Source organism: Microtus oregoni, unplaced genomic scaffold, assembly GCF_018167655.1.
Source record: "Microtus oregoni isolate MIOR12 unplaced genomic scaffold, Mior012 000064F_ref0000363, whole genome shotgun sequence".
Taxonomy (NCBI): Eukaryota; Metazoa; Chordata; class Mammalia; order Rodentia; family Cricetidae; genus Microtus; species Microtus oregoni.
The window spans coordinates 7,474,236-7,499,227 of NW_024543874.1; the positions used below are offsets into that span (position 1 = coordinate 7,474,236).

The window sequence follows — 24,992 nt, forward strand, 5'->3', positions numbered from 1 at the left end:
TCCACTATTCCATCATTCACTTCCTAAGTGAGCCCAACACCAGTGAGCAACTGTGGGCGTTCGTGTGTGTGTGTGTGTGTGTGTGTGTGTGTGTGTGTGTGTGTGTGTATGCACGCACTCGCTAGTGTGCGTACGTTGTGGTGGCATGTATCTGAGAGAGTGCATGTGCACACGTGTGAGCATGTATGTGGAAGCCAGAAGTTAATTTTAGCCACTGTTCACCTTGGGGCTTTTTTCTTAAGACAGGGTCTCTCAGTGTCTTACCAAGTCAGCAATGAGCCCTAGAGATCTGCCTGTCCCCGCTCGGCCCCAACACTGGTACTGCAGTTCTGCACCACCGTGCCCAGGTTTTTGTTTTTTTTAACAGGGTTCTAGGGATCCCGCTAGATCTCAAGCTTACAAAGCAAGCACTTGCACAAGCTTCTCCCCAGACTCTGCTTCAGATATTTCTTATATAAAATTAATTGTAATACTCACCATCATGTCCTGATTGTGTTTGTGGATCTTGGCCCCTGCACCTTAAGTGTTAAGCGTTTAGCTTTAGGCATTCTTATCTGTAAATAACATGAGAGCCCAGAGAGGTTGAGTCACAGGCCCAGCACCCCACAGCTGGAATCTCAGTGCAGGGCTGGCTGGCTTCCTCCAAGCCCGTGTCCCTAATGTCACCACTTTGGAGGAATTCAAAGACAGGTCTGATGTAAGCTTGCAGAGTACAAGCGTTAGAGCTGTCTACATCAGATCTTTAGTGAGGCTGGGTTTGGTTAGCTCCTGTGGATTCACACAGAATGGACAGATTGTTCATCCATAGCCTCTGCTGGATGCTGAGCCAGCATCCCACCCTGCCTTCACTTTAACTCACTCTGGGTCCACTGAGGGGCATTCTTGCATCTTCCCAAACATCCTCCGTTTTATTGTTTTAAGATCACTCATGGGAAATTCATGCACTAGCCAGTTTCCAAAGCTGTCCCAGTCACATCTGAACTGGGCCAGCTTTCAGCCTATACTTTTTGCAGCCTCAACCTTCGAAAGGTTCCTTTCCCCTCCAGCAGGTGGCGGGGTCTTATGGCTCATGCTCCAACTGGGTTCAAAGAGAAGATAAGCACATTGACTTTATGAAAATCAAAATATCTTTATTAAAATATTTAAATTTGCATTATTTATGTGCAAAAAGGAAGAGTTGTTCTTTGTGTTTGGTGGAAGTAGTAAAAACTTATTTTTGATGTGTGTGAATGTTTGCTTGTGTCTGTGTGTGCATATCATACATGTGCTTACTGCTTGCTGGTCAGACGGCTTTAGATCTCCTGAAACTGGAGTTATAGATGGTTGTGAGCCCCCATGTGGATGCTAGAAACCAAATTTGGGTCCTCTGCAAGAATAGCCAGTGCTATTAGCCACTGAGTCATCTCTCCAGTCCATGGGTTTGGGGTGTTTGGTTTTGTATGGTAGGGTTGACCTTGAGCTTGCCAGGCAGATGAGGGAGGCCTTGAATTTTTAACACCCCATCTCTCCCTACCCTCTGAGTACTGGAGTGACAGGGGTGCACCACTGTACTGGGTTAAGTTCCCGTTACCCACACAGATCCTTGCTTTTTCTACAGATTCCCACGTTGCCTTCCAGCACTGCCCCCTTTGTGTTCTAACTTAAGGACAGTATCTACCATTTATAACCTGCATTTTCAACCAGCCACAGAAGGGTTAAGCTAATGTTTCAGTACCCTCTAGCTCTTGGTGTCGTTCCTATTCTACAAAGGCCAGGAGAGATCAGGGTGCCTCTCTGTCTCTGCCTGTTGCACATCTTGTCCCATGTGGTTAGCTCGTGTGCTTTGGCCTCTGTTGCTGATCCAAGCAGAACTCAATTCACAATGAAGCCAAAGCTACAGTGAGGGTTCCAGACAGCTCAGTCTGAATCTATCCAGGGTCCTATTGCCTGTGGGTAGCTCTATTTGACTCACCCCTACCAAGTTTTTAAGCCATTCTTGAGGGACATGTGACTTTTATCCATTGTTTACTTAAGTAGAAATAAAGATGGTCATTTTTAACATGTGGTATTTCAATAACAATTTTCATGTCAGAATTTTCATGAAGTAAGGCAACTTTCCACAGTGGATATTAACCACCCAATACTAGAAATATAGCTCGGTGGTTAAGAGCATGCCCTGCTCTTCCAAAGGACCTGACTTTGGTTCTCAGTACCCACATTGGGAGGTCCATAACCTTCAGTAAACCCAGTTCCAAGGGGTATGATGCCCTCTCCTGGCATTCACAGAAAACAATACTCATATGGACACATAATAAAAATAAATCATTTTTAGATGTTTTCAAACAAACTTTGGTACAATTTATCTCTTCAACATTTTTCTGTCATAATTCTTTTCTTGAATTTGTTTTGTCTTTGGACTCAATCCTATAAAAAATGTGTGAGTGAGTGTGTGTGTGTGTGTGTGTGTGTGTGTGTATGTATGTATATGTGTGTGTGTAAGAGAGATGGAGAGAGAGAAAGAGAGAGAGAGAGAGAGAGAGAGAGATTAAGATCATCTTGAAAGTCCACAAAGTAATGAAAGATCAATGCTTCCTATAACAAATAAATTTAATAAAATTGGGTAGTCACTCCATCAGGAAGCGCTGGCACTTTGGGGGTCTGAAAACTCAGAATAGTGATAGATTGGAGGCTAGCTAAGATGTGTATCAAAGACATTACTTAGATGACAGGCCATCTTCTGTGCCGAACAGTGTCCTAACTCTGATCAAGCACAAAAACTATATTGCTTCAGAATTGGGCTTGGCTTTGTAAAGCCACAGTGTATTTGAGAAGATGCAGAGCTGAGTCATGGTTCCTTCTGCCTAGATCTTCTCATTCCCCTGGTAGACTGGAGTGCACAAGGATTTTGTTTATTTAGGAAGTGAGTTCCAGGAGGAAAACAGTGCTCCCCAAGAGACAACCTAGCAGCACATGCAGGCATCCTCAACGTCAGCTTTTCAGTGACAAGAATTTTAAGGTCAACCCTCACCCCAGTGGCTGTCTAGCTCTGCTTTCCTTCCATGGGTTTTGGTTTCCATATTTAAGAGGGACAGGGTTAACTGCCTGTGCTTAGCCTCTGCAGAATGAAGGACAGAAAATGCAGTATGGTTTGGAAAATATTTATTTAAGTGTTACGTTATTATTAACACTGTATTAAGCAACAGGACTCAGATAGGGGCATTGTTTTCATTTGGATTTTTAATTTTAATCTTTGATACAGGGTCTTACTTTGTAGCCTAGGCTGTCCTTGAACTCATGATCCTCCTGCCTCAGCTTCCCAACTGCTATAAGGGAAGGCTGCCACAGTCAAGCTATGCTGCTGTGAATTTGGGTGAGCACACATGATAAAGTAACTCTGAGTATGATCTTGATTCTGAAAGGTAAATCTGCCTTCCAAAATCTAGGAAGGAAGAGAGGGCTGTGGGCAATTCAAGTCTGCATTGAGCTGAGCCTGGTGGCTCAGTTGGTTTTCTTTTAGTTTTTTCCTACTAGATAAGACATGAAGAGATGTTTGAGGCCTAGCAAAGCCATCGTCAAGCATGGCCCCTGCAGTGAGTCCATGCTGGCTAGAAAGTGAGCGCATACCCAGGGCACATGGGTAGCAGCAGACTGGGTAAACTTTAGGATGTGCTTGGAGAATGAGTGATTTAGGGCCCCAACCAAGTGTGGTGGCTCCGCGTGGTAAACACACCCAAGACATGTTGAGCATGAGAGAGATAAGTCTCAGCAAGACTTATCACTCGGGCCTAGAGTAGATGAAGGAATGTGAGGACAAGAGGCTTACATTCAGGTAGTATGGGCTTCTGCAGACACAGGCCATGGGAGAGATTCAGTGGGTAGGGAGGTCAAATGGATGTCCCTATGGGTGGGCGGCTGGTGTTCTCTTGGAAAATGAAGGCAGATGTTGAGTCTTTGTGTCCCGTAGCCTTTTAAATAATGTTTGGTGACTTGTTCCCATCATGAATTGAGCCTAGTGCATAGAAAAATCAAGGCTCACAAGTTCAGGGAGGAGCATGGGGGAATTCTCAGCATCCGGGGTTGCTCCTCTGAAGCTGAGCCTACTTCCTTTCTGAAGATGTCATACTACCGTATGCTGATCTCCAGGGCCCATCTGGTCACACACACAGACAAACTTTGGCTGTGCAAAGCGAGCAGCTGTCACAACTGCCAGAAGCTGCGTCACTAGATTGCTCCTACCCCTTTGAGAAAGATTGTCATGGAAGCAAACTGGTTAGATATTCTGAGAAAGGCATGCATTGGAGAAGGGGGAGTCCTACGGGGATTTCCAGAACCACAGACAACTTACCGCACTCTGTGAGCCCTGAACCAGGTGTCACTGCTTCCCCTTCCTCTCCTCCCTGCGTGTCTTTTCTTGGTGTAGCCATCCGTAGCCAGCCATACCACCTGGGTTAAAAAAAGAAAGGTGGCTGTTTCTCTGGATACAATCACTCCACCCAGAACAATATGGTTATGAGATCATCTTAATGATCTACTCTAATGTTTAGAAAGCACTGTACATGGCCCCTATATTCTAAAGGCAGCCCAATCCACTTAAACAACTTCCTGATGACTTTCGGGGTCTGCCTACTCTAGCCTATCCCTCGGGCTCCACCTAGTGGGATGTAGTGTTAACATAAGCCTGCATTTCGGATTCTTGCCCTTGGGAATCTGTATTGTTATAAGTCAGTGTGTCAAACACCGTCTTTATTCCCCTCCTCTGGGCTATTGATGGCTTTCTTGTGTGAAGAATCACATAGTAGGTTTTAAGTTGTGAAGGTTAGAGGCATGTATATGTTAGTCTCCTGGGATAGAGCTGTGTGTGCGTGTGTGTGTGTGTTCCCAAGGGCGTCTGCTCACCGATCTGTCTGCAGATCAGTATGCTCTGCATCAGGCTGATGCTCCTGCATGTCCATGCCTGGAAAATGAATGCTGTGGTCTCAGCAATATAACCGAGTGCCTAGCAGGTGCTGGGTGCACAGTGGACCAGTGCAAGCTACAGGCTGCAGCTCGCTCTCCGGTGCATTTCATATTGTTTTGGTCACCTTCCTTTCTTCTCAGTGCTTTGGACTATTCTCTCTCTCTCTCTCTCTCTCTCTCTCTCTCTCTCTCTCTCTCTCTGTGTGTGTGTGTGTGTGTGTGTGTGTGTGTGTGTCCAATAGCATCCACATTTCAGCATTAGCTTAGAATAAACATGAAGAACAGCTTTGACCAAGTATAGACACCAAAGGTCGGTGGGAGGAGAGCACACACAGACTCTGTGCGTCCAGTGATGGACTGGCTTCAGTACAATTTCCCTACAGCACAGTTCAGTCTCTGAATACACTTTTCAGAGTTGGCCCAATAGACGAGTCACCCACAGCCAAGATGCACAACATTTGCCTACCCCAAAGTGTCAACACCCTTCCGACCCCTCTGGTTGCTCCTGAAAACCATGTTGTCTGTCTCTCTCTCTCTCTCTCTCTCTCTCTCTCTCTCTCTCTCTCTCTGATGTTGCTGCTTATTGGAACAGAGTTTCAATCTGTATCCCAGACTGTCCTGGAAATTGCTTTATAGTTCGGGCTGGCCTCACATTCACAGTGACCCTCCTGCCTCAGCCTCCTAGGTGCTAGGATTATAGTCATGAGCTTCCATATCTGGCTCCCCCTGCCTCTCTAGAAATTGTACACATGGGTTGTACCATATGTAGTTGGCTCCTTCCCTGGAGGAGATTGGCATTCTTTGAGATTGATGTTGTAGCAGGTACCAGTGACCCGTTGTGTGTATCTAACAGTTTGCATTCCAACAACATATGTCTGATTGACATCTAAGTTGTTTCCCATTGAGGGCTGTTATGAGTGAATCTTCTGTGAGTGTTTGCATGTGGACATATGTCTTCCTTTCTCTTGGGTAAATACCTGGAAGTAGACCAGCTGGGCTGTATAATTAATATGTGGTTAATTTGATTTTTAAAAAAATCCTAAGTGTTATTCAAAGCAGCTGTGTCACTTAGAGCACACACTCACACAGACACACACATATACACACATATATACACATACATACACACAGACACACACTGACATATACTCTCACACACATGCCCAGATACACAGAGAGACACACATACACTACACACATGCATAGACATACACGTGCACGCACACACACAGACACACACAAACACACAAATATAAACACATATACAGATACACACACATACGCACGCACACACACAGACACATACACACGCACACACACAGACACATACACACACACAATGCACACCTTTCTTTTATATGTAGTTTTTTTAACCTCTCTCCCTCCACCTGGTCACTGCACAGCTAGAGGAGGCTACAGTGCCCTGGAAACGGCTCTGTTCATCACCTGGAGCCTCTGGCTCTGCATCTACGGAGCTATACTCCCAACATGCCTGCATCTTCCTCCTTGGCAGGCACCAAAGGATTCAGGGTGACACTGCCTGACCTTGAGGAACTGCTGGATGTTTCCCCCTCTTCTCTTAAATGACCTATGGGGAACACTCATAAGTGATGAAGCCAAATAAGGCAAGAGGCTAGAAGTGGGGCAGGATTGCCACGTAAGCTGAGTGGATCTTGAGCAACATGAAGAGGCCATGGGCTCGGTGTGTTGGACGAATACTTAAATTTCTTGGCCAGAATGTCAAGAAAACTTTCTTTTGTGAGAACCACCCTTCTCCAGTTCCCTCAAAAGAATTCAAAGGAAGAGCAAGATGCTAGGCTGATTGCTTGGACCTGTGTTGACTGGGTCATGGGTGTGACATCCAGATCAGCCCCATGTGGATGGGTTGATGGCAGGGTGGCAAAAGTTCACCTCCAGGCATGGAGTTCTCCACTGGGAAGAGCTTTGCTTGAGAGAGCGCTGAGGCCTTCTGGGTCTCACTAAACATTTGCATACACTATCCTGGAAATAGCACTGCGAGAAAGACATGCAGACATCTGGGACTCCCCAGAGGCAGATGGGTTCATAGTGCCCAGCCCAAGCTGCTGGGGTGGCCAGAAGGTACTTCTGCAGCTGCCTTCATAGACAGGGTGCATGGGGACACATCATGATTCACCCACCTGGTTCCAAGAGTTTCGAGACAAGGGCAGAGACCCAGTGGCACAGAATTGAGGAGATGGCAGGATAACTCCCTGGCTCCCTGAGACCCTGGACTCTCTCAGCAGTGAAGACTTGTGGGATTTCAGAAACTCAAGAAGAACCATGGCCAGAGCACACAGATTATCAAGGGCTACCTGGAAGTAATGCTTCCAAGAGTTCAGATTAGCATCTCACCCCACCCAGCCAGCGACGTCAGTCCTTTTCACTGCCGCAAAGTAAGGAGGTTCCAGCTTCACCAGGAGGGCGGCAGGACCTGAAATCTTTGGAATTAATCTTTGCCATAAACAGAAATTGAGACAGCCAAGTTTGTAATAATGAATGAGAAGGTCAGGGTTTTATATATCTCTGTGCATCCTGATTCTTATCCACCACTCTATGATCCAAAGGCAAATTCCTGCAGACCTTTCGAAGTGCTGGGAGACCCACTCAGGGCATTGCTAGTGGGAAGTCTTATAAGTTTCTAGGTACCTGCACTATGCTGCGTACTCACACTGTACCCAGTGCCAGCTCTACAGTACCAGTACTCCACAAAGTGCCAGAACTACACTAGGTATTGTACTAGGGACTAGTACTACACTAGGTATAAATAGTGCACTAAATACAAGCACTACCAATGTGCTAGGTACTGGCGCTGGCTGTGCTAGGTACCACTGGTACTGCCTAAAATGGCTAGAGAAGCCAGCGGTTAGAGAATGGAATGAATGCCTTATCGTGCTGGACTCCATCTGCCTGCAGTGTTATATCCCACCACCTCATGGCTGTAACTCTAAATTGACTCTCTCCGCTCCGGTGGGGCTCTGCTCTCATTTTTTCTGCCCCTTCCCCAGCATCCCTCCTCTGCTGACTACACTGAGCCCTGAACATCACTGGCTGCCAATGACTTCAGCTCCACCAGGAGCTGGGGCTGCGTGAGTCAGGAAAGGACCCTTGCCATGGGCCTCATGGTTCCAGGTGTCACCCAAACTGGCCCTGCTGAGGCTCAGCTCCTGTCTGCAAGGATGGACCCTTCCCTCCACATTGCTCCAGTGCCGTTAATTTTTCTCTGCCTGACTCTGCTCTGGCCCTGGCAATTGGCAGATGGGTGCCATCGGGGAGAGGGGTGCCAGGACTGAAGCAGGCACCCTGGCAACGTGATTTCTGTAGCTCTCTGTGGCTGCAGTCTGTAGTGATACCATGACCTTGGCAGCCCCTGGACTCTCTCCACAGCCTGGACGCCTTTGCCCGGGGCATTCTCATGTATACTCTCAATAACAGGACTATCTCAGCCCCATGTCTGATTCCGAGCCTCTGGTCCAGTGAGCTCAGTCTCAGCTCTACGTTTATAAATGAAAAGGAATGGCCAGGCAGATTGAGGGGGTATCTGTACTCACCTAACTACCCTAAGAATTTGTGGTGGAGGCTTCCAGCACGCAAGGACAGTTCACCTCAACAGACTTCAAACCCATTGGCTAGCATTTCCATCAAGTTCTTCTGGATGGGTGGGGGAAGGGAGCAGTCACACAGGCAGTTCTTCCAAGGCTGTGAGGTCTCAGGAGCTTGGCCCCAGGGATGTTGTTCTCCTAGACTGCCATCATTGATACTCTTTCTGATTCCTCACGTTGAGTTTCCTACTTGAAGCTCTATGTGGTCTCACAGGACTTGCTTCCCTATGATTCCCTCAGTCCACTCTTCCATCACTTACTTTGTACTTTAAATAGAAGAAAAAACAGTATACACATTTTAACCACTTTAAAATAATTCCTCAAGTCGGGCGGTGGTGGCACACGCCTTTAATCCCAGCACTCAGGAGGCAGAGGCAGGTGAATCTCTGTGAGTTCGAGGCCAGCCTGGGCTACAAAAGCTAGTTCCCAGACAGGCTCCAAAACTACAGAGAAACCCTATCTCAAAAAAAAACAAATAATAATAATAATAATTTTTCAAAAGACTTTCTTTGTCCTTACATAACAAAAGTAGCTCTACGTGGAGCCTCCCATAGAATTCTAAGCTCCACGTCCATTAATTATGTAGGCATGCGTGTCTATGTCTGTTCGTATAGATGTCTGCTGTGACTTGGAGCCTCGGCCTGTGCCCTGTGTTCCTGAGTTCACCATGAGCACACGGCCAGTGCTCAGATCCCTCTGTCAAAACGAGCCACTGAGCCCAAGCTGCCTCTACGGCTAGGCCAGTTCTCAGCATCAGTACGTCTTCTACATGGCTTGTGTTAACTAAGACTATCTACATGCGTGGAGAAGGGTTGGGGACATTTGCTCTCAAGACCAATAAAAGCAGGTCCCCAAAGTCAGATCACACTCCTAGGAGTTGGTAGAGAACTGTAACAGGAAGGGACGGAAGGGGCTCCAAATGGGGAGACAGCAGAGCCCCCTTGGCCTCTCTGGGTGGTAGACCACCTGAGCAACATCCTCAAGAATGTTGCTGCCTGCACATGACCCACACTGGGACGAACTCTCTGCCTTCCTCCTGCAGCCAGCTCAGGGGAGGCTGTGTAGTCATGTGTTCCAAAGTGGAATTACAGAAGGAATAGAGACCTTTGTTTAACTATATAGACGTGAGATAATCCTTCTCTCTCATTCTATCTGGCGGAGGCCCAGGCTCACAGAGGAGCTGTCCAGGGGCCTGAGCCCCCTATTGTCCCTCACTTTCCAAAAGAACAAGTCCTGGCGTGGCAACAATATGTTGCAGCATGCTAAGTGAGCCTGGCCACATGATGTGGGTAGAACAAGGAACTTCAGAATTATGTGCACACAACCCACTGCCTCCACCAGTGACAGAACACACACACCTGTCGGCTGACTGCCTAGAACCTTGCTCATTGCACAGTGCCCTGTGAGGAACTGCCCCACCTCTAGCAGCAGAAAGTTTCTCAGAGAGGCGAAGCCATCAGCCCAGAGCTGCAAACCTGTTGCAGTTGGGGCCTTACTGCTCCAGCCTCGTGTGGCAGATTCCCTCATCACCCGTTCTGACAGGACAGTCTGTTGCTGGACACACTGACCAGATGGGTCCTCTGAGACAACAGATCCAGGAGGAATAGGACCATGAGAGGAACCTGCTATTCAAGAAAAAGAGAATGCAGAGCTCTGGGCCTCACCTGCAACAAGAAGTGGCTTTCTGGGGAGGGGGTGGCTGCAGGCCAGTAGACAGGAAGCTGCCACTAGCCTGTTAGTTTTGCCCAGTGCTAGCTCCCTGGAGAGAACCCGGCCTGGCAGGCTTTAGCTGATCCAGGAGTACAGGACAGACAAGGATGGGGTGCTTAGGCTGCCTGTGATGTCTCTTGTGGATTGTTCAAGCATTCTAGCAAAATGAGCACCAGTCAGCTCAGACAGGGCTTTCTCTGCACTGGAGGTCAACTCTTGATCGCCAGAAAGTGTATGAAAGAGAGGGGCCTGGAACATGGCTTCCTTCCCTCCTGAGCCTCCTCACCCTTCTCAGCTCCCTCCCTCCTTGCTTCCGTTGCCAAGCTCTTCTGAGACATCTTTCCCATACCCTTAATTTACAAACCGAAATTACACAGCTCGACAGTCCGCGGGGTATTTGAAGAGCTTTGCAATCATTACCTCACTCTGCTTTTGAACATTTATCTCCACCAAAATGTTTCACAATGCAACCAGCCCCGGCACCACGCTGACCTGTCTCATTTCTTCTCTTACGAGGGTAGATGGGGCTGGACTGACCTGGGGACACAGTGACCAATGAGGCAGCCTCTCTTGCCATGTGACCTTGCCATGTGACCTTGCCATCAATGTGTGCAGGAGGTACATGGAGTCCCGCAGGAGCAGTCTAGCCCTGCTGCCCCGTCACACTTCAATCATCAGAGTCCAAATCCTGCACTGGGTAGGGATAGGGATGGGAGCAGGGATGGGGGCACTAGCATTGCTTAACTGCCAGCCACCTTGGAAGTACTGATGGCGTGGGACCCCCGACCCAGGAGCTTAAACAAATGACTTCCAGTGTATGAGGGACGCAACAAGACTGGACTACCTAGGCACTGAGTAGGTTTCGACTATTATGAATACTTTTCTTGATCCCCTCAGGAGCTAAATAAAGGTTGCTAATCTGGCCCTTGCTGACCTACGATGCATTTGTAATCAATGTGCACCTACTATGGATAGCCCTTACCTAGGTCTAAACATGTATCCTTTTGTGTCTCCTACTGTGGCAAGCATATGAGAAAACTTGAGAAAACTCACAATATTTGATATTGAAAATGGTAGGGGTTTTTTGTGATTTAGTCATAAAAATTTAGAGCCAGGAAAAAAAGCAAATTTAACTTTTCTTTCTCCCAAATGCCATTTGCTGTTAGAGAAGCTTTCAATCCCTCCAAATAGCTCTGGAAGATAAATGAGCAAACTTGGCTGGGCACCAATTCACTCTTCAGAATCCAGTATGATTTATGCCCTGTTTTGTTTATTGCTCAAATAAGCAAAATCAGAATGGATCTTGTGATTATTTTGAGCTATGTGAAGTTCAGATCATTTTATTCTTCCTTAATCATTTTTTCACCAATCCGTCTCTACCCAGAGATGATTCATCATGGGGCCCAATGCACGTTCTTTAGAATAAATGAGTAAAGAAAGATAGAGGAGGAGGGATAGGGGAGGGCACTAGGCAGCCCCCAAATTCATAAGCAAGTTCCTTTGTGTCCTTCCCCTCTTGCATACACACTAAAATTTTTAAATAACCCAGTACAAGGTAGGGACCATGGACTGGGCTGGCAGCCATGTCCAACATTTTAACACTGGGATACGATGCTGTCATTGTCATCTAAAGTTCATGCTCAAAAATCACATAATCAAGTTGCAAAACACAATATAAATGAATATTTAAGTAAGTTCATGAGTTCTGTGTCAGTCTGCATTCATAGCTATACTTGCCTGCATGTGGCCCATAGGCCACAGGTTGGATATGCATGTGACCCCTTGGGTCACATCAAAGGTTCCTGCTGTGGTCTTCTATGTGACAAAGGGACCTGAGCCCTCTCATTTGTTTGAGTCAGAGTCTCACACTGAGCCCAGAGATCTTCTTGTTTCTTCCTCCCCGGTGATGGGGTCACAGGCATGTGCCTCCGCACCCCACTTTCACATAGATGCTGGGGATCTGGACTCCGTCCTCATGCTTCTGCAGCAGGCACTGAACTCTCTCCCCAATCCCGTTTACCATGGGCGGGGTTAAAAAGATGTGTGGGTAAGAATCCAGCCAGGCTCAGATGTGGACGGTGCTGGTCGTATGAGGTGCCTCCATTCACTGTTGATTCAGGGACCCTGGAGGGTTAGGAACATGAAGAAGACAGAAGGGGGGCAGTGAGAGTGAGTGTAGTCCTGGAAACAAGCCAAACCTGAGAGCTTGAATTTGTCATCTTCAAAAAAGGAGGCCATTCTGAAGAGACTACAGATGTGGGACCTTCTAGAACAGGTAGAACCAAGAGCTGAGAAGATTGTAGTTGCCAGAGTAGGAATGTGAGAGCAAGGGGAGCAAGCAGTGAAATCCCTGTGATGCTGACACCGTGATGTGAGGCAGAAGGCGAGCCCTAGAGTCAGCCACGGGATCCATTGAAAGGTGCACAAACCGATGATGACAAACGCAAAGACCTAGATGGGATAGCAATAATATGGGTGCATTATTGTCCACTCTTATGAGCACTCAGGATGATTTAAAGCACAGCAATAATAAAAGTTTCCCAGAAGGAAAGTACAAAGGAAAATAGTCCTGGCCCCAAGAAGATGCTGTCCAAACACTGAGGGAATAGTGTGTCTTTAGAAGGTGTGATAACTGGAAAACCCCGTAGGGTCTTCAATATGTTGAGGGTGAGAAGGCAGAGGGTTTGGGAATGTCGCCTGTAGAGAAAATAGTGGGACCAGCGACTGAGGAGGAAAAGTCTCCAGGACACCGCTTATTGTCTCGACTGCAAAGGGACAGAGGTAAGAAGCAGGAGTGGGCAGGGGAATCTCAGATGCAGGTGGATCCGAGCTTGTGGAGGAGTCCTGCTTGGGTGCAGTGCCCAACCCTCAGCTTACACAAAGGTGTCGAAGGTTCTTCCTGTAGGTGAGCACAGGGCCATCTGCTTGCCCCACACAGAGGAGACAAACAGAGATGAAGGAGTGGAATGAAATAGAGAATCCAGAATGCTATGACAATGGTCAGTTACTAGCTGAGTCACACACACACACACACACACACACACACACACACAGCGCAGATCCATGTAGCTCTCCTGTGGTTCTCCATGGTCCATGTGTGAATGTATAAGGCATGTTCAATGGAAACTTTGTGTCTGCAAGGCTGGGCAGGACTGTATAAGAACCACCATCAGGCAGGGGGCTGGACAGATGAGGAGAAACTGCAGAATATTTACTGAGCAAGGAAGGACACACAGTGGAGGGACACTGGGAGAGTCACCCTAAAGCCTTCTTTTAACTGGAAAGCAAAGCAACTTGATGTCGTGGGATCCAAGTGTGAAAATCAAGATATTTACTTCACCATAGCAAGTGTAGGTGATGGGGTGGCAACCCTAAGCCTGGTTTCCTGTCACCTGCACTCTTAGGGGGTCACTGATTTGCTTTCACTGCTGAGTCCCATAGAGCAAATTTGTCTTTATGTCTGATAAGTGATTGGCCGTTTTAAACACCTTTCATATAAATAGTCATTACAATAACACTTTATCAGTACTCAACCCACTGGTCCAACTAATTAAATGAGAAGCTAAGGACATACACACGCATTGTAATGTGTGGCCAAATTAATTACCTGTCATTTTATCAAGGATTAAGCTGGCATCTCTGGAGCATGGCTGCGGGAGCCCTGTGCTGCCCCTCTCCATGTGCGGTGCATTGCTGAACGTTATCCACAGGCGAGCGTTAATAGTCCCGATTCACACACGAGGAAAAGGTACTTAGGCTGAGTTACTCTATTGGCTCAAACTCTGTGCTGTTAGTGATGGAATCCCACCCCTTCCTGGCTTCCTCTCCCTGAGGACACCCTGGGTGGATGGCTGCAACCCCAACGGGTGGCTCATTGGGGCAATCATGGAGTCATTGGGTTGCATTAAGAATGTGAGATGTTAAGAGAAGAGCCTCGCCGGTTAGGAGAAAAGAGAGACCTGTATCTTCAGAGTGCTTGACTTCACACCCACTGGAGTGCTGTTGACTTAGTACCCATTCACGTGCTGTTGGCTCAGTACCAGCCATTTCTCTTTGCTTTCACACCATTCTTAGATGAAGGAGGCCATGCCTTCACCTCTGTCTCAATTAATTTGGTTCAAAAGCATGAGCTCCGAGAAATGCCACCCTCCCTTACTCCAGACTTCCTTCTACCCATTCTGCCCAACCCCCTAGCTAGCTGACCAACTCGATTGACTTTTTTATAAATGACTTCATGCCTGTATATGTTCTTAGATCCCTGTAAGACACAGCTAGCAGACCGAACCTGCTCTTCTGAGACTTTTGTCAACCATCACAAATCGCTCTCCTAGTCTATGGAAAACTTTGTTCTCTTTCATAGCCTTGCTATACTTTGCTGTCTAACTGTATTTAGAGGGGACAGGAGGACTAAACTGACAAATGATTAATACGTATGTTAGGATATTTAGATGGTTTTTCGCTTTGTCAGAACACCTCAGACTGATGACTGGTGCTCACTAGCACACCCATCTCCTCACATAGCCTTCCTTACAATGGTATAACATTCAAAGCCTGCTCTCTGGGCTGGAGCAACGCCTTAGCAGCAAAGACAGTGAAGAGCACAGGCTCCTCTTCAGGGGACCAGAGTGTGGCTCTCAGCACCCATCTAGGAAAGGTCACTGCTGCTAGCAATTCCAACTCCAGTGATCCAACGCCCTCCTCTGGAGTGTATTAAGAACCCGTCTGTAATCTGCAAAGTCCAGACCCCTCATGTCTCCTAGCTTTTCTACTTCCCTGAAGACTGTTGTCCCGGCTGCCTTCCCCCATATCTGAACCTCTTGTCACCTGTCCTCACATTCCCCTGAGGCCCTAGGGAACCTCACCTCCCCATCTTCTCCTCCTCTATTTCTTCCTGGTTTTGTTTGTCTGCCTTGATTCTTACAGTGTTGTTCAAATTACTCCGGAATTTTCTGTGTTTGAAAGCCTGGTCACTTAAAGGCCTGGTTCATATTTCTTCCCTCTTGCCCTAACCGCTTTGCAAAACCCCTAAAACTCAGTGCCTTCCTTTCCCAAAGACAGGCAACCATTCACCTATTTTTTTTGACTTTTTTTAAATTTATTTATTATGTATACAACATTCTGCCTCCATGTATGCCCGCATGCCAGAGGAGGGCGCCAGATCTCATTACAGATGTTGTGAGCCACCATGTGGTTGCTGGTAATTGAACTCAGGACCTCTGAAAGAGCAGCCAGTGCTCTTAACCACTGAGCCATCTCTCCAGCTCCCACCTATTCTTTCTTTATTCATAAGCCAGCACTTTCATGGCTCTGGCTTCAATGGAGGAACTATGACATCAGGGCAGGTGCTCCCTTGGCCATCAGCTCCCCCAGAACACGGATTCCATTCCACGGGTGGCGTGGTACTCCCAAAGAAATGTAAAGACCTTTTTTTCTACCTGTGGAGTTTTCATGGTGTTTTACCGTGGCTTTGATTTATTAGGACCTTTGAATATAGAGACAGTATTTGGTTGTCAAGGTATTTTCCATATCCGTAAATTAAGAATAAAAAACAATGGAGCTTGGGAGGCAGATCAGTCAGTAAAATGCACCCAGAGAAAAACCAAGTGCACGTGCCTGCGACCCCAGCATTGGGAGGGCAGGATCCCTAGAGGTTCCAGGCCAGCCAGGCCAGCCAGACGGACAAGCTTCCCGATAATGAGAGATCCTGACTCGAAAATTAGGAAAGACATCTAACATTAACCTTTGGCTCCTACCAGCACATGCATGCATGCTCACACAGCTGAGCATGTATACATTCAAACACAGCTCATACGTGTGTTTATCTACAAGCTGACTCCCATGGAGACACAATTGGAAAGTACCCAAAATAAAAAAGAATGAAAAATGCAAGAAACATTGAATAGGAAAAACATCTTTCAATTCGTTTCCCTCTCTCCCAATTCTCCTCCCTTTCTCATTCTCTGTATCATGAGAGGATACAATTCATCCTGAGGCCACTGGCTTTCGAAGGTCAGGATGACCTGGCTTCATACTTAGAAAAGAATTATCTGCAGGGAAAGCCAGCGATGAAGACATTGGGTGTGGGATTTATTGCTGCTTGGCTGTGGGTTTCGTTTAATGTTAACTGCCCTGGACATTTTAAAAATTGATCTATATAGTTCTCTGCACGTTTTCTCCTGATGAATATTTACCATTTGGATTAAGTAGCAGTGGACGTATTTCAGCTTCACATAAATTACATACATCGCAGGAATCTGGTGGAAGCTGAGTGAGACATATTGTTCAGTAACTAAGAGACGGGAAAGAGTAAGACCCCAGCAGAGGATAAGTGGAAGCACGGTATACTCTTGGTTCCCAACATTGTGCTTTGTTTCTGTTTGTCTGTCTGTTTCCTCAGGGACCCTCAGAATCTGGACCCACCAGAAGTCAGCGATGCAAAGCTTCAGTATGCGGGGTGGGGTCCGAAAGGCCAGCAGCTGGTAAGCAAGCCGGGTTCAATGCCGTATTTTGAATTTTACTAAGTTAATGTTTTCTAAACTGTTTATCGTTGAATAATATCTGGGGTGTGCCCACGTGTGTGTGTGTAAGAGAGGGGAGAGGGAGGGAGGGAGGAAGGGAGGGAGGGAGGGAGGGAGGGAGGAAGGGAGGAAGGGAGGAAGAGAAAGAGATTAAGTTTTAGTACCAAAGTATCTGATTATATAAAATTATTATTTCTTTTTAGATAGGGAATTCTCATTTTTAAAAAACGGTTCATGGTGGGTTGGGGAGATGGCTTAGAGTATAAAGTACTTGCTATGCAAACATGAGGAGCCAAGTCTGGACTGACAAACCTGTGAGAAAGCCAAGTGTAGCAATGCGCATCTATCCTACCAGCAGTGGGCATGGAAGCAGACAGACCATGGGGACTCCTGGGCTAGCCAGTCTAGCTAAAACAGAATGTTCTGCGTTCAGCAAGAGACCCTGTCTCAAATAAATAAATAAATAAATAAATAAATATAAAAAACCTTAGAGTGATAGAAGAAGACACAACCTCAGCCTCTGACCCCCACATGTGTGTGCACAGACAAGCACATCACTACACACATGCACACTCACAAATGGAATGTCATATTGCACTCAGCAGGTTTCCCTCCCTGTGACAAAGCATCTTGGAAAGCAACATCACCAGGAATGAGTTCCTCTGGGCTCAGGGTTTCAAAAGTTTCCATCCATGGTGGCTGCTCCTTCATTTCTGAGCTCGTGGGAAAGCAGAAATGGCATGATGTGTGGTGGAGCAGAACTGCTCACCTGTGGCACCTGGAAAGGAGTTGGGCGGTGGGTGGCACACTGGTGAGACCCATCCTTCAGTGACATGCCTCTAGTGAACCAGTTCCCCCAACCCGCACACACCTACTGTTTGATGCATCTGACTATGAACTTGTGGATGCATTATTCTGTGAATGACAGCAGCATCCTTGGGAGCCAGTCATGCATTGATGATGCCACTACCTGGGGACCAAGCTCTCTGCATATGCATCTCGGGCACCAGAGTATGCCCAACCCATAATACATTCTTAGTTCCCATAGCCAGTGTGCTTAGAGTTGCCACCCATGTAACCATGTGCATAGATGAAGCTTCTCAGAGTGCTGCATGGCAGTCACCAGTGTGACACGCATTGTTATACATTGTTCTGGAAACTTACCTTCATTCCTAGAGGTTTATGGAGAAAGTGAACCTGTCAATCATTATGAAGCTGTGTCCCAGCAACCCTGTCAGCATGGGGAAGCTCACAGAGCCTTGACAGTTTGACATCCAAGGTCTTCATAGACCCAAATAGGTGAAACTGAGATATTTAAAGCCCTGTGAGCTGCTAGGATGGTGTATAGGTTACTTTCCTTATTGTTACAAAGTCCCTGATAAAGCAACTCAAAGAAAGAAGAGCTTAGTTTAGTTCACAGTGTGGACATCCTGTTCATGGTGATGGGGAAGGTGAGGCTTCAGTAGCATGAGACGACTGGTCACAAGGCCTCATCAGTCGGGGAGCAGAAATGAACCCTGAAGTGCCAATCACTTTCCCCTTTCCGTTCAGTCCAGGACCCCAGCCCATGGAAAGGAGCCACCCACATTTCACGTAACCTAATCCAGAAACTCCCCTCAGACATACCAGGGGTGTGGCTTCCTGGTGGCTCTAGACCCTGTCAAGTTGCCAGTCAGTGGTAACTATCACAGGCAGTATAGTGAAAAAGGCCCACAATGAACAGCCTTGGTGCAAATGTTCCCAGCCCAGAACCCATCACTAGCTGATCATGGCCATCTGAGAGGGGGGTGGGCGGGACAACGAAGAGAAAAATGTGTATGTCATGACCCCAGCATACAGGGGTCACACCCGGGTGACCAGGTAACTGCTATGAGTCCTGTTTAGCTTTGTTTTGAGAGGCAGGATCTCCGTGCACAGAGCCCCTCTGATGTTCAGATCCGACGGTTTGGAGGCTGTGTCTCAATCACCACTTTCTCTTCCATCTGGTTGCAGATAGTTTCTTGGTTGCACCTCAGTTCCATTATCTTGAGTCAATTCAAAAAAGCAAAAAAAACATTGGGCCACAGAAGAATCTTAGCAATTCCTCAAGTGTCGAGCCAACTGGAGATTTCAGTGGGTCTAACTAGCCACAATCAATGTAACATTTGGAGAGCCATTGATGGGGGTGCCCAGGGCAGAGGGTGACGGTCCTTCAGTGTAGTCACAGAAAGCATCTGCAGCTTTGTCCTGGAGCTTGCACAGAGTTCTGGCACCTGTATGTTTTAAGGCTGACTGATGGATGTGACTGGAGAGATGGCTCAGCAGTTAAGAGCACTTGCTGCTCTTCTAGAAGACATGAGTCTGGTTCCTAGCACCCATGTCAGGTAACTCACATCTGCTAGTAACTCCAGCTCCAGGGTACCTGACACCTTCTGACATCCACAGGTGGCCACTGTACTCCCTATTGGTTGGTCAATAGCCCAGTGAGCCCAGCCTGGCATCCAGGCTCAGCCACAGAAGTGGAGGCAGGAACTGAGAAGCAGGGTGGCCTATTTTCTGTTGCTGGGAAAAAGACACCAGTACTTGGTTCCTTGCCAAGGTCTCTGTGTGCCTGACATGCCACCTGTTCCTTATCAAGCCGTGGTTAGCAATAAGCTCTGGAGTGCACCCCGCTTTCTTCATACTCAGGCCTCCGACAGTGGGGGAGACAGGGCCCACACTCTAGAGTTCCATCCAGCGGCGTTTGGGGGAGGAAAAGTCTGTAAATGACTGCTCCAGCTTCTCACTCGGTCAGCCCCTTTCCTGTCCAAAGCCATGGCACAGGAGTGAAGACAGAGGTTGACAAAGATGACCTTGCTTGACCTCCTAAGGAGTAACTAACAGCAAACAGAACAGGTGTCAACAAGTGTTAGGTGACAGCTCCCTGGTGTGACTTCTCCAATATAGACACTTTATCAGGAACCCTCTGTAAGGTCCTGCATGTCACTGTGGGGAAGTTTTTAAGTCAGATGCAATGTCATGTAGGGTGCTGGTAGTTCTCCCCATCTGAGCATAAAAGCATAAGGCAAAGAGTGCCTGGTACTCAGGAAGAATTTCCTGGTGTTGGAACTAAATACATAAGCGAATTGCTTAATTAGCTCATTAGTATATGTGTGTGGTCTTAAGCATAGAGTAATCAGAGGGGAGTGGTTAGCTGGGATCGAGGACTGTGTGTTCAGCACTCACAGTGGGGGAAACTGTACTCCCTTTCTGTTTCAAGGAACTCGGTGTCCAGTTAAGTATTCATTGCTGAAATGTGGGTTTAATGCTGTGAACCAACAAGCTCACTGAATTTAAACAGACATTAAGTCAGAAACTCTTCCTGTAGGCCTGTGTACTGACTCTAAGAAGCAGTATAACCCATAGCGGGGAATGAGTCCTATATTTTGGAAATCAGCCAAGTCCTGTAATGGTAGGTGCTTGGGGCCATGCAGGCAGGCCTTGTGGTTTCTGCTCCAGATACCTCTTTCTTACTGTTTAACACAAACACAGTTGTGGACAGTGCACCGTCATGTTAGGATAAAACTTCCCCACCCCAGGAGGATTATCCTGTCCTGCTGTGTGTCCTCACCTGAGAGAACCCTCACCCTGGGGCTACCACCCTGAGCACAGTCAGTCTTTGAGCTGTGTGTCTGCACAGGAAAGCTGCAATCAGGAACCTTGTGAACATTAATCTATTAAGCGACAGGCAGCAAATCCCTCCTCGCCGTTTTATTTTTAAAGGTAAATATTGCTCCCTGCAGTAAATCTGCTCTAATGATAACGAGTCATGCTGCAGTGACTGGATCTCCTTGGGGAGCAGAGAACACAGCTGCAGTCAGCTCCACCAAGGAGCTTTCAGAACCCGCAGCCCCGCCACTCATGGTGCTGAGCTATGTCTATGGTGTGGAGCTTTGCCACTCGGGGATATGGCCACAGTCTTTTTGCTCATTCTCAACTATACTCTGTGTGTCTCTGGTTGACAGTTCTCACTTGGAGACAGCTGCACTGCACTTTTAGATCCTGTGGTCCAGAATGAGTGCACCTCCATGGATGGCCAAGGCCTTGTGCCCCAACCCAGCACAGGGAGAAGTCAGGCGGGATAGCTCACGCCTATAATCCTAGCACTCAGGGATTCAGACGCTGGGGCAGAGGATTAGAGAAGCCAGCCTGAGCGACAAATCAGCTCCAGCCCAGCCTGGGCTACAGTGTGAGACCTATCTTAGGGAGCAGAGGAAGAGGAGGAGGAGAGGGGAGAGGATTAGAGAGGAGGGGAGAAGAGAGAAAGAGAAGGGGAAGAGAAGGAGAGGGGTGGAGAGGAGAGGACCGGGGAGGGGAGAGGAGGAGATGAGAGGAGAAGAGAGGGAGGCAAGGGAGACATTTTCCCCTCATTCTCATTTTGCAACACCAGTGTCTGTTTGCTGCATTAGTGTTGCAATTGCTCACATGAAATGGCCAAATTCATTTTCCTGCATTTTCAGCTATGGAGTTACAGCAAGTGTGGAACTTCACAAGAGTCCGTCTTCTTTGTCTCCTCTTCAGATGAGCCCCTCCCTGCCTAACTGAGGAGCCCAGGGTATCTCTGGGGAGCTCCAATGCTCTGTAGTCCCTGCCTCCCATATGTGAGGTTATACCTGTACTCTCTACACTGATCAAATCAACTGGCATAGAAATAGGTTTTTGCTCTCCTAGATTTTGCTTTTGCTAGAGCCATTGAATAAAGGCAGACAGGCTGAAGGCAGGAAGGTGACTTCCTCCCTCTTAGAATGCACAGCTGGAGTCCAGGCTGCTTCCTGTCTTGAGCTGCAGAGGATAGAGCTTGGGGAATGTGTATGAAGTAGCTGAGGGTCGGAGTGGGGTTGGGTGCAGGGAGGGGACGTTCTTCCTTTGGATGGAAGAAGAATGGGAAATTTTTGCAGAGACAACGCACAACAGTGTTAGATGGCATTGAGGATTCAGGGCGGGACACTGCTAGAGCTCTCAAGAGCAGAGACCAAGAGACGGCTCCTCTCAGGCTGGCTGGCCACCTCGACAGTGATAAATGAGCAGCTTTGGGAAGAGCATTTAATAAGGCCTCTGGGAAATCTTCAATAGCCCAGGATGTGAAAAAATGATGAGCAATCGGCGAAGTTGGCCAGAAAGCTGGTGGTGAGGGGCGGGCTCCGAGACCACACACCCCAAGGAGCAGGTAGCCGCAGCACATGGGGTAGGATGTTCAAGGGAAGAGTTAAAAGGTCTTACTTCCATCTGAGAAGACAAGACTGCTCGGTCTTTACCTCCTCAGCCACGAGAACCTGTGTCAGCAAGGTCAGGTGACTGTTCTAAAGCAGGAGAATACAGCTAAGAGGTCAGGCTCTCAGCTAGACTTGATGATGAAGCACTCCACAGGTCGTATGGTTGTCTAGACCTTGGAATGGCTTTTCTGGAAAGGCCATGGACCCAGGGAGTCAGGAATCATCACTCAGATCAGTTTGTGTATTCGAAGGGTTAGGACAGCAGCTCTCTTGGCAGGATGTCAAGGCAGAGTGTGCTGTATTCTCAAACATTCTCCCTTCCCCTAGAACTCTGGGGAATGGTCACTGAGGCTGCTGACTGCTGTGGCTGGCCAGTTAGCCGCCATTGGAGGCCAGTCCTTGCTGTGCGCACACGTCTGTCATTCTTTCATGAACTCATCTGCTCCCGTTCCAGGCCCTTCCAGACACTGTAGGGTTCTGGGAACCTGGGAGAAAGGTGACCTCTTTTCCCTCTGCCTCTGACTGAAAGTGTTTTTCTCATGAGCACTCATAGGCTCTCTCAGCCACTGTGTCTGCTCCCTCTCCCTCAGTCTCTTATCCCTTAAAATGGTCCCCCAACCCACTGTTATAGCTATCTATTCCAGGAAAGCATCCATGATAGTGATGTGTCTAAGTTACTAACCTATTGCTATAAAAAGACAATACAACCAAGGCCACTTGTAAAAGAAAACATTTAATTGGGGTCTTGCTAATAGCTTCATGATCATCATAGTAGCAGGCAAGTGGGCATGATGCTGGAGAAGTAGCTGAGAGCCTACATAAGATCCGTAAGCACAAGGCAGAGAAAGAGAGAACTCATTGGGAATTGCATGTGCTTTTGAAACTCCACCCTCGGCGCCACATTCCCACTAATAAGGCCACACCTCCTGATCCTTCCCAAACAGTTGCACTAACTGTGGACCTAGCCTTCAAACATATGAGCAAGCCTCTGGGGACCATTGTCATTCAAGCCACCACACAGGAGCTTAGGAGGTGGGCAATTGCTCTGTCTGTGTGACCCCTTCATTTTTAACCAAGATCCTTATATCCTGATGTCTAAATCAAACACTGCTACCCAGGGCACAACTGTGGGGGCAAACTGCCCATTCTGGGTCCCAGGCTGCCTGCTTGATCCCGCAGTGGCCATCAGATCAGTTCAGCATAACATCGAGTCCCGACTGCCCACTGAGGTCTGACTTCCTGTCCCAACTGGGTCACTGTAATCATGGCTGGCCCTGGCCCCTGCCCACAGGTGGTCTGATATCCCAGCCCTTTTCCCTCCCTTCTCTTCCCCACCTACATTCTCTACTCTGCACAGGCCCAAGTTGAGGCCTCCCTTTCTTTAGTGACAGGTGTCCTCAGAGCCATGACCAGGTGGCAGTGGCTTTTCAGTCAAGTCCATCCTAAGCTTGTTTGTCTCTTATGCCAGTCAACAGCTGAAGGGAAATGTCCCTCTCATTAGTATGTATGTCCCTCCCATGCCTCCTCCCCTTAGACAGTGTGTTGACTCATTTTCCATGAGTCAGTAAGGGTTCAGAAAAACCTGAGCTGAAAGTTTTTCACATGCGCCCTGATTCACTGTGTGGCCTTTAGGTCTCTGCCTTAATGAGTGTGACAGTATTCCATTAGAGTTGTGAGGTCCCTGTCAGCACGGCACCACCTCAACTGGAGACACAGTACCCCTGAAACGCCAGAATGGCCTGTGAAATGGCGTAACCGCGTGGGAGGTGATAGCCCTGAGGATGGAGCTTCTGTCTTGAAGATGCCAACCCTCCCCAGAAGCTCAGGTTCTGCAGCCAGGGAGCAGAGCAGGGCCTAGGGAGAGGGGACACCAGCCTTCTCTTGGATGGTCAGGAGCAGACAGAAGACTCCAGTGGCTGCTGCATCTGCCGTGAGCCACCGCACATTCCCAGGTCAAGGGCAGGCAGGAGGCCTCTGCCAAGCTGGAAGGGAAACACCAGGAACCAGGAAGAAGACGGCTTTTGAATCCAGAAGGACCACCAGGAATTCCAAAAGTTTACCATAGACCACCTGTGCCTGCACCTTTGTCATAGCTAAAGTTGAGCCTTAGAGGGAGAAGGAGGCTACTTTGTTGGTTATGTTTTTGCACAAACCATTATGAAGAAGAGCTTTAGAATGGAAAGGACAGGTTCAAGTCTTGGTTCTGGCACTTAGGTGACAATGTGACTTTAAGATGCCAAATCACCAGAACTTGAGGTTCCTGCCCTGGAAATGGGCCCCAACCCTTCCCTACTGTCATCCCTATCTGCAATGTAGTTCTCATGACAGTGATCAGAGTCACTGCATTTTCTAAGTTGTTTATTTAAAGTCATTGTGGGGTAAAGAGCAAACCCAACAAGTCGTGGCTGCCTTGTGGCCATAACACTCACATTAAGAAGGTATAGAGAGCAAAGAAAGCAATGTGTACGTTATCAATGGGAAGTTTGTGTCTGGAAGGGAGACAGCTTCCTTAAAGAACACTTTAGCAGGCAGATGTTTCTGTGGGTGTCCAGTGGAATCCACGACACACTACTGCATTGTGGGTGGCACTCCCAGGCTCCACGCCTTGCCCTTCTCCAGCTCTGGGGAGCAAGGTTGAGGTTAAGGAAGCATGATGTCAATTTAGCTCCCTCTGAATCTTTAGCACCCCATAAGTTGGTATCTACACCTTTAGGAAGACATCGTTAGATAAGAATGATGCTTCTGTTCCTATAGCTATGTCTCCCACTCCCCAAAAGCCATGCCACCCAGCACCCAAAGAGCCATATCACCAAACCCCCAGGAAACCATGGCAGCCTGCCCCCAAGAGCTACAGTGCTCATATTCCCTAGCCCTACCGCCTATTCCACCCATCCCCTGCGAGTCATGGCACCAAGCCCCACTGAGGTTCATGGTTACCTGCCCCTAAGAGCCATATAAGCCCAGGTAACCATGCCATT

At 47.8% G+C, this 24,992-nt stretch overlaps 1 protein-coding gene across 4 annotated transcripts in view; it reads left to right on the plus strand.

The window, feature by feature from the left end:
• Dpp6 (dipeptidyl peptidase like 6) overlaps window positions 1-24,992 on the plus strand; it is an 866,060-nt gene that overhangs the window by 678,381 nt on the left and 162,687 nt on the right. For all 4 annotated transcript variants that reach the window (XM_041640587.1, XM_041640589.1, XM_041640586.1 and 1 more), the window contains exon 7: window positions 16,663-16,744. In XM_041640587.1, the coding sequence (XP_041496521.1) occupies window positions 16,663-16,744 (82 nt within the window). The remainder of the gene's footprint in view (window positions 1-16,662; window positions 16,745-24,992) is intronic.